Source organism: Protobothrops mucrosquamatus, unplaced genomic scaffold (assembly GCF_001527695.2).
Source record: "Protobothrops mucrosquamatus isolate PMUCROS unplaced genomic scaffold, P.Mucros_1.0 scaffold569, whole genome shotgun sequence".
Taxonomy (NCBI): Eukaryota; Metazoa; Chordata; class Lepidosauria; order Squamata; family Viperidae; genus Protobothrops; species Protobothrops mucrosquamatus.
This window is the reverse complement of record NW_015386871.1, coordinates 350070-360096: the sequence shown is the minus strand read 5'-3', so window position 1 is coordinate 360096 and position 10027 is coordinate 350070. Positions and strand designations below refer to the sequence as shown.

Here is a 10027-nt window from a genome sequence, read left to right as displayed (position 1 = left end):
ATTCGGGTTTTCTCCTGCGTAAAATTGGAAGTGTCTTGTCGAAACGTCGCCAAGACACTTCCAATTTTACACAGGAGAAAACCCGAATAACCAAAGACATATATATATATATATGTATGTATGTATGTATGTATGTATGTATGCATGCATGCATGCATGCATGCATGCATGCATGTTGGTGGGTGTAGGGCTTTTCTTTCTTAACATTTACCACCTCCCCCCCAAAAATGAATAAATATTGGGATTGAAGACTTTTAAAAAGCTCAGTGGATAACAGTGAGGTAACAGTAGCAACGGCCTGTGAATGGGAATGAGGGAAGAGAGATGGGAAGGACTGACTTTTGCATAGCCATTCTCAATAAATAGCTAAAACTTTGATGACATTAGTGTGGCAGTATGAAATTTTCTTCCAAAGATATGGAGATACCTGTGGAATTCTTACCTGTTCCATACAGCATGGCCAGCATGATGGATGAGATCCAGGCTGTGTCACTGTATCCCACATGGAAATCATGCATCAGGTCCTTGAAATAAATGCTCACTGCCTTTGGAAACCCATAAGAAAAGCCAGTGATGATGAAACAGCCTAGTAAGACGATCCAGCCCCAGCCACCATCAGGAGGCTTTGCTTTCTCAGGCAGTTGCCCTTGCTCCACATCATCTCTGTCCATTGCCCAAACAAAGAGAAGAAACCTGAAAGCAAGTAGAGCAAAAACAGAACAAGAATGGTCCCAGGAGCAGAATGCAGAGACAGCCAATAGACCATCAGTTGCTTTGGGCATCCTCCTCCTTTTTTTGTCCATGTAGATCATTTTCTTGCCCCTTAAATTTAGGACAGTATTTTCCAACCTGTTGCCCCCCAGAAAGGTTGGATATTAGTATTATGAACTGATAATATAGTTGTTTTAAAAAAGCAAAGCACAGACAAAACATTTTCATTTTTAAAATGTTGCTTTTTAAAACCAAATATTGGGAATGAATGAATGAATCAGCCTTTATAAATGTCTTCCTCAGGCAGTAAAATTCATCTTCGAAAATGCATTGGTCGTCTGAGGGGTCCAGACTAAACGTTCAGTCCTGGCTAATCTTAATAATCATAGATAGTAAGAACCCACTCAGCTAATGATAGGCCCCAAACAGTGTTCTGACCATATCCTTCCATGCCATAGCCTGTGTAAATACAAGTGACCTTACCTATCACCAATGTAACAGCATGCCCAGTTAATGGGTCTGAATGCAAAGATATTTACCTTAATCCTTTTGTTGTTCATACTCTGGTTATCAATATGAAGCTCCAAAACACTCAGCTGAGGGGCTTATGTGTGCATCATTGCCCCAAAAGGAACCTTTTCTTCAGATTACCTGTCTCTACTTAGGCATGAAGACGAACCAGTGGTTCAGTGGATTGTATGACTCACCGAATGTTGACTTTGTGTCAGGCTGCCAGTGCTAAGTACAGAGGCTTAAAAGGTCTGGGCAGTGGTGGGATTCAAATATGTGAACAACCGGTTCTCTGTGTGGATGCTATTTCCGGAAGTCCACTATGGGCCTGGGCAACAAAAAATTAGCTAGCGGTTCTGCCGAACTGGTGCAAACAGGCTGAATCCCACCACTGGGCACAATGATGATAACTCAAGCCCCATTAGGTAGAGATTCTCCACATAATGGGTGAGTGAGATAGTCCTGGATACATCCTTATTATAGAATCAGAAAATTGGAAGGTGCCTTTTACGTCATCTAACTTCCTACCCAATGCAGGCACTCATAAGAAAGCTCCTTAAGGAGGGGAGAAGGAAGTAGGAAGGTTGGAGGAGAGAGTGGTGAAGGAAAGAGAAGAGGAGAGGAGAGGAAGAAGAGGGAAGTAGGGAAGAAAGAGAAGAAAGGGAGAAAGAAGGCAGAGAAGAAGGAGTGTGGATGCAGTGAAAGGGGAAATGGACGAGCAACACCAAAAGTCATGTGTATGTATTTATTTCATTAAAAGTATCTTATATATAAGAATGTAAAAAGAATGTATGTTAACATCTGATAAATATCACGGTATATGTATGGGGGAGAGTTTGAAAAAAAAAAGCTCCTTTATAAGATATCTATATATCTATACCTATACCTATACCCAGTGGTGGGATTCAAATATGTGAACAACCGGTTCTCTGTGTGGATGCTGCTTCCGGAAGTCCATTCTGGGCCTGGGCAACAAAAAATTAGCTGCCGGTTCTGCTGAACTGGTGCGAACTGGCTGAATCCCACCACTAAGCTTGGGTGATTTTTTTCTATCTGATTGATCGCTTGGTCAACTGAGCTTGATTGCTTGTTTTCTCCTGATCAGTTGGCTTACAAGAAAACTCCTACAAGAGCCAGAGATTACTCACTAGTACTTTAAATAATCTGACATGGTCAATCTGTATCTAATTACATCACAAACCTTGCTGGTCACTATCAAGATTATTGCACAGGTAGTCCTTGACTTAAGAACCATTTGTTTAGTGATCATTCAAAGTTACAATGGCACTAAAAAAAGTGACTTCTGAGGTTTACACTTATGACTGTTGCAACATCCCAAAGGTCACGCAATCAAAATGTGGACGTTTGGCAACTGGCATGTATTTAAGATGGTTGCAGCATCCCTGAGTCATGTCATCAGCTTTTGCGACTTTCTGACAAGCAAAATCAATGGGGACTCCAGATTCACTTAAGAACCATGTTACTAATTTAACAACAGCAGGGGTTCACTTAACAATCATGAAAAAAAAAGGTTTTAAAATGGGGCAAAACTCACAACTGTCTTGCTTAGCAACATAAATTTTGGACTCAATTGTGAACATAAATCAGGGATTACCCATAGTACAAAAAGCCCTCAATTACATAATAGTTTTTCTGTTGGGTGTTGTTTTGTCTGCTTGCTTATTTTTTCTTTCTTTTTTTCTTATTGTGTTTTTGCCTTTTCCTGAACTGTCTAAATCAAGACCAACAAACTGAAAAAATAAACATAAAAATTAAATTAGTAATGCTACCCACAGTAATGATAGAATCTTCTCAGTGATAGTCTGTCTTTCATGGAAATTGGTCTTGAGAAACATTCCTGGCTCCATTAATAGCTATTTTAAATGGCCTTTGGGGTTTTTTTTTTCTTTTGACAGTGGATGTTCAGATCTTCAAACTTGATTCCCAGCCACTTTTAAGTATTAAGTTGCTCCAGTACTTATGGAGCTGACCCTGAAGACAAAATTCTATCATCACGTAGTTTTTTTTTAAATAGGGCAATATCTAGAGAACAAATACAGCAGCCATTTAGATTCTGGGAGTTTCGTTAGTTTTTTTTTTTGTTTGCCTTCCTTTCTGATGCCTGCATTGGACTTCTATTCGTCTTGATATTTTATTTATCAAATTTATATAGCCACCCATCTTACAGGCTTGACTCTGGGTGAATATACATTAAACAAACAGTTAAAAACAAATCTAAAACAATAAAAATCAATTAAACATAAATACAGGTAGTCCTCGACTTACAACCACAAGTGAGCCCAAAATTTATGTTGCTAAGTGAAACATTTGTTAAATACCGTACGTTTTGTCCCATTTTACAACCTTTCTTGCCTCAGTTGTTAAGTGAATCACTGCAGTTATTAACTTAGTAACACAGTTGTTAAGTGAATCTGGCTTCCCCATTGATTTTGCTTGTCAGAAGGTCATAAAAGGCGATCACATGACCCCCCCCAGGGACACTACAATAGTCCCCCCATGACCAGGGGGGAACGCTGCAATGGTCGTAAGTGTGAAAACCCATCATAAGTTCCTTTTTTCAATGCCATTGTAACTTTGAATGGCCACTAAATGAACTGTTGTAAGTCGAGAACTAGCTGTATAAATAAGACCTTGGGAGATTACTCCATATACTGGCATAATGCAGGAATGTAACTATATTGTTAGCCTGGCATTTTCAGAAAACTGATCTCATTTTACAACATCAATCCATTTGTCCGTCTATTTCTCAATAACTTTTTTCAATATTTACTACCTGGGAGTAGTGTAGATCCTACTACTGAGCTATGTTCCCTCCCTATATCATCTTTCTAAACAAATACACACAAGCACATACATCCGCTTCTCTTTCAGGCTGTAAGTCATATATTTTCAATAATTCAAATATCAGCACACAGAGGTTTTTTCCACTGCTAAACCTGTTACTGTATTTATATTTGTGTACAATTTATAAAATAAACTAGAAGGCAAATCATCAGAAAAAATGATTATCCCTGAATAAGTAGATGAAGAAGATTCTGAGCTTAGTGACATTAATTCAGAACAACAGGATTGATTGATGGGCACATAGCTATAGTTTTAGGGAGTGCATGGTTTGCATGCCTTCTCTTTGCTGCTGGCTTGTACATACATGTAGATAAAAGGTTAAGTGGTCTAAAAATGAATGGATTCAAAAGTCAGAGAATTTAGTCTCAGATCAATAAATGATATATGTACACATTTCTGTACACCAGAATCCACAAGCTAAAGAAGTTCTTCATTCTTACTCCCAAGAAAATTAGAGAGCTCTACATTTGAACTCATACAGCAGCAATATGTAAAACTAATTTGGGGGAAGCTGTTATTAAATTATTTTCTTTTTCTAAGTTTAATCAGGCAACAACAACTAGATTCAAAAGCTTTTAGGGCAAATTAATTTGGCCTTTACTGACATACTTTGAACAGCTTACTAAGGTATCAGATCAGTACTTAGCCTTAATGAACACTAGCTAGACATCGTCCATTGCTCAGCAAGATGAAATTGACTCAGTTATTGTGGCTGTGAGTGCACAGCTGGAAGACCTGAAAGGCCAGGGTAGGGACAGATCGTCATGGAGTACATCTATCTATGTGGTCACTAAGAGTTGACACCAACTTGATGGCACATAATCATTTTTTTAAAAAATCAAAATTAACAAGACAACAGATAAGTACATTCATCTTACAGTGAAATAATGCAGTATAAACCATATAAATATACAGACCTGGGTACTCTGTGGCTTTCCTTTCCAAGGAGATGAACACCTTTGAGAATCCCTTCTTTCAGTCAGGTATAGTTTGAGGAAGGAAGGAAGGGATGTTTCTTTAACTGGCTCAGACCATGACGATATAACTCATGGAAGAAGCCTTCTGCTTACAGTTTCCTAGCCAGAAAGGTGGGATCTCAAAGTTTCAATGGCCGAGAGTAGTAATCATCTAAGTGGCTTCTAGGACCAAGCTGTTCAAAGTGCATGGATGTGGGTCAGCAGCTGCTTATGTTGTGAAAGTGCTAAAGAAGCAGAAGTTGCTTTAGCAGAAAGAAACAACTTCATTATTTTTAAGAGGCTTTCCCAGCCAACGGGAACGAAAAGATTTATAATTGGGCCAGAATCCTCTGAGGAATTCTGTTTCTCCCCAAAAAGAGGAAGCAGGAGAAGGCGCAAGGACCCATTAAAGATTTCTGCTCTAGAAGACTTCCTGCAATGTTTGAGGAAGGGGATTGGTTTGGGTTCATCAGACTAGGATAAACTAATGAAATATAATGAAGTTGCACTAGCGCTGCTAATACGATACAGTAAAGTAGTTTGGAGCTGAAAGGAAACAACAAGCTACAAACCCAGCGTAAAAGAAATGGAAATAAGGGCAGGATGTGGAACTCAAATTCAGAGCTCTGTTGAATTACCAAAGGAATTCATATCTATTATAGGAAGCATCAGATAATCACCCCAAGGCACAACTCCACTTCCAAACCATTTTTACACTTGGATTGATTTCCTTGAGACTTTGAAAAAAGTTCAGAGAAGAGCAACTAAAATGATCAAAGGCCTGGAGACTAAAACATATGAAGAACAATTGCAGGATTTGGATTTGGCTAGTCTAGAGAAAAGAAGGACTAGGGGTGACATGATAGCAGTATTCCAGTATTTGAGGGGCTGCCACAAAGAAGAGGGGGTCAAATTATTCTCCAAAGCACTAGAGGGCAGGACAAGAAACAATGGATGGAAACTGATCAAAGAGAGAAGCAACCTGTAATTAAGGAGAAACTTCCTGACAGTGAAGACATTAACCAGTGGAACAGCTTGCCTCCAGAAATCATGGGCGCTCCATCACTGGAGGTTTTTAAGACGAGACTGGACAGCCACTTGTCTGAAATGGTATAGGTTCTCCTCCTTGAGCAGGGGGCTGGACTAGGTCCTTTCCAGCTCTATTCTATTCCTTCCTCCCTGCCCCCTCAATTAAAAGAAAGATAAGTAAAATAGTAATTCTAAACATTTTTGGTCTGATTGTCCCCATTTAACTAAAGCTAAAGCCAAGGTAAGTAAAGTAATGATTCTACCAACACACAAACTCTTTCATATTATATGACAGTGCACCTTGCTATGCTAGATAATTAAATTTACTTAAAGATCCCATTAATGAAAGAATCACGAGAAATTTATAAGACTGATAATAAATTTAGAGGATTTTTAAAATTTAATTAGGCTCAAGCACACTAGTCATGGTTGACTTTTGAGTATTGCTAAATTATTTTTCCTTCTTTCTTTCTTTCTTTCTTTCTTTTTTTCTTTCTTTCTTTCCTTCCTTCCTTTCCTTTCCTTTCCTTTCCTTTCCCTGTGCAATACAAAACAATGCTCCAAACATAAGAACCATAAAATCAACCATAAAAGAGGCTCAGCAAAAGAGTAATGACCAGGTCCAAGGTGCAGTAGCATCCTATGCAACCATCTGCATTCCTTAAGTCTGGTGAAAGATAAAAATCTTCACCTCTTTCCAAAAACAACATCAGAGAAGAGACTGTTCTGACTGGGGCAGAAAGATTGTCCTGTTCTGCTCCAACTTCTCTTCATTTTCTCTTAGCTTGTGACTCGTGCAGGCACCTTAATCGGTCCCAGTGCTTCTCAGTCTTGACAACTTTAAGATGTGCGGATGACCAGCATCGAGGGGGACAGAATCAAATAAAGCCATAGAGGGTGTACTAGTGGAAGGCTAGGGACAAATCACTATAGAGGAAATCTATTTATATGATCACTAAGAGTTGATACCAATTTGATGGTACATAATCAATTGAGCCAACAGGAGGGAAAGCTCTATCCCTAAAGCAAATACTTAGGAAAGGATTCTGAGGGCACAATATGAAAAGGGAAAAATGGTGGGAAAGTAAGTGGGAGACTAGATCCCTCCTATAAACTGGTACTCCTGGCACCGGTGAGCCCAGGGACTTTTAATACCTGCCCTCCCAGAAGTGAAAGGTCTTGGCTTTTAAGCTGCTAAGCTTCTTAACTTCATACTCACCTTCACCCCCTTCCTTTATCCAAACATTCCTGTCACAGAAAAGGACTAAGAGCCCAGGTAGGGAAGGCAGCCTGGAAACTGGGCTTAATTTCTCTTAATAAGGCTAATCGGCTGAAAGAGCCACAACAGGTCTCTCTTCCCTCCCACCTATGCAAGCTCCTGAAACAATGCCGCATTTATGTGGAGGCCCACATGAGGCCTTGAAATGCAGACTTTTCTGGGGAAGGCAAAACAAGCTTTCCTGATGAAAATGAGAAACCCCTGACCATAAAAGCCAGGCATATTTTCAATTAAACTAGGTTTAAAGGGTGACTGACAGGTGTTTTACTCTACTCAATTGAAGTAGAAACCAAACTCCATTCAGGTGGATGGACAAGGGACATGCTTGTGTGACAAGAGAGAGGGCAAAGGGAGGTAAATGCCATCTTTCTGTCTGTGTCTGTCTGTCTGCCTCATATCTCTCTCTTCACACACAACACACACATCTGTCTGTCTGTCTGTCTATCATCTATCTATCTATCTATCTATCTATCTATCTATCTATCTATCTATCTATCTATCTATCTATCTATCTATCTATCTATCTATCTATCTATCTATCTATCTCTATCATCTATCTATCTGCCTATCCATCTATCCATCCATTTATCATTTATCCATCTATTATCTATCTAATTTCCTTTGAAGAAAATAGCTGCTAATCAAGTTAGGTCTTTTATTGTTTTGGTTAATTTTCTCACTCTAATATAGCATTTTTGAGCATCATTGTTTGAGAAAGTGCTGGTCTCTGAAATATTGGAAATAATATTTGGATTCATTGCTCCCTAGTTTCCAACCATCTTTTCAGATTATTATTAAAATAGCTTTGGTGTCCCTACCACAGTCTCTTCCAATATAAATATGTTAGGAGTATCCACCATCTGAACTTTCAATTTGGATAGTGTGGTCCCACTATAGTGGAAAAAAATACACTTTAGCTGATGCTGCTGGATCTTTTAGCAATTTCCAGTCCTTTGAGATACTTTTGAGCTTCTCCTGCAGCTAGGACATGATGTTTCTGGTGATTCAGATCATTTCTGGAGGGGCAGTTTCAGACAAGGGGACTGGAGGGTCTCTTGTGTCGTGTCCACCTGCGGCCCGACAGTTCCATCATGTCTCGCTTCCATTAGTTTCAGTATCTATGAATTTGTTGTGAGAAATTCCCAACAAGCGTCGCCCCTTCTCTGCTTGCAATTAATAGAGAACAGTGAAAATTCTGCAGCAGGGTTTTGGATGGGTGAGAGTGAATACAGGTAGTCCTCAATTTATGACCACAGTTAGGACCAGAATTTCCATCACTAAGCAAGACAATTAAGTGTGTCAGTCTGATTCTATAACATTTTTGCTGTGGTTAAGTGAATCACTGCAGCTGATAATTAAATCACATGAACATTAACTGAATCCAGCTTCTGACTTTGTTTGTCAGAAACTGACTAGGAATGTTGCAGAGGAAGATCACATGACCCTGGGATGCTGCAATCATTGTAAATACATGCTGGTTGCCAAGCACCCAAATTTTGATCATGTGACCATGCAGATGTTGCAACGATCTTAAGTGCAAAGACCAGTTGTAAGTCACTTTTTTAGAGCTGTTGTAACTTCAAATGGTTGTAAGTCAAGGACTATCTGTAATGGAAGTTAACCTAGGTATGAAAACAATGGTGGGTTAGGAAGACTACTGAGCTGAATGGATGACTATTTATACCTGGTTTTGGTTAGGATTGTACTGACTGTGAAAGACTAAGCTTACAGTATAGGGCAAGGGTGTCAAACTGCCAGCCCGCGGCCAGATGCGTCATGCCGAAACCACACCCATCCCAGCTCCGGCAATGGGGAAAAAGTCACAATACGTTGCGACACGTCACGTGACGTTGCGAGTTTGACACCCCTGGTTTAGGGACATAGATAAGATCAATATTTTGCTATGTGTCCGGATACATATTTCTATTATGCCAGAGCACTAATGCCATCCTATCGTAAGAGTACTTGGGAGAGAGATGCTCCATCATCCATTTATCTTTTTTCTAAATTTGTGGCCTCAGTGTGGCATTGTAGAGAGTAAGGAAGACAAAAGTATGTGAGGACTGTTACTTGGGCAAAAGGGGCTGAAACATTTTTTAAGTCTAGAGCAGGGCTGTCAAACTGCCGGCCCGTGGGCTGGATGCGTCATGAGGAACCCGCGCCCACCCCATTGCCAGCAATGGGGAAAAAGCTCCGATACGTCGCGCGACATCACATGACGTCGCGAGTTTGACATGTCTGGTCTGGAGCAATGAAATAACAGATGGAAGAGGCAGAACGTGGTTCTCTCGCCTCTCTGAAGCTATTTCTGCCCAATGTCTTCTCGTATCTATCTGTAGTTCACATTATTTTAACTTAGGAGATGCCCAGTAGAATGATGAAGCCTAGGGAACTCCAAGCAGAGGCCATAAAGTCAGACTCTCCTATTTCTGGCAACTGTGGAGGTTTTCCCTGCTGATAATGCTGTGCTGAAGATGGATGGCAGCAAAACTGGAGGAGAAAACTCAGCACTTCTCTTGCCTATAATCAGTGGCACACTTGCACCAGTCATGCCAACCGTACATGGCAATTACTCTGAGGCAGAGCTAGAATTAGCAAGGGAGATAGCAAATACTAGGAGAGGATTGTCTCATGGAGAGAAGGCACGAATAGCACTTAAACTGTATACCAGAGAAAA

The 10027-nt window shown here is 40.0% G+C and overlaps 1 protein-coding gene across 1 annotated transcript in view; it reads right to left on the bottom strand.

Annotated features, from left to right (window-relative positions):
- Window positions 1-671, bottom strand: part of SLC16A8 (solute carrier family 16 member 8) — an 11527-nt gene extending 10856 nt beyond the window's left edge. Inside the window, exon 1 of the mRNA XM_015817281.1 lies at window positions 443-671. Coding sequence (XP_015672767.1) covers window positions 443-671 — 229 coding nt within the window. The remainder of the gene's footprint in view (window positions 1-442) is intronic.
- Between the last annotated feature and the right edge of the window lie 9356 nt (window positions 672-10027).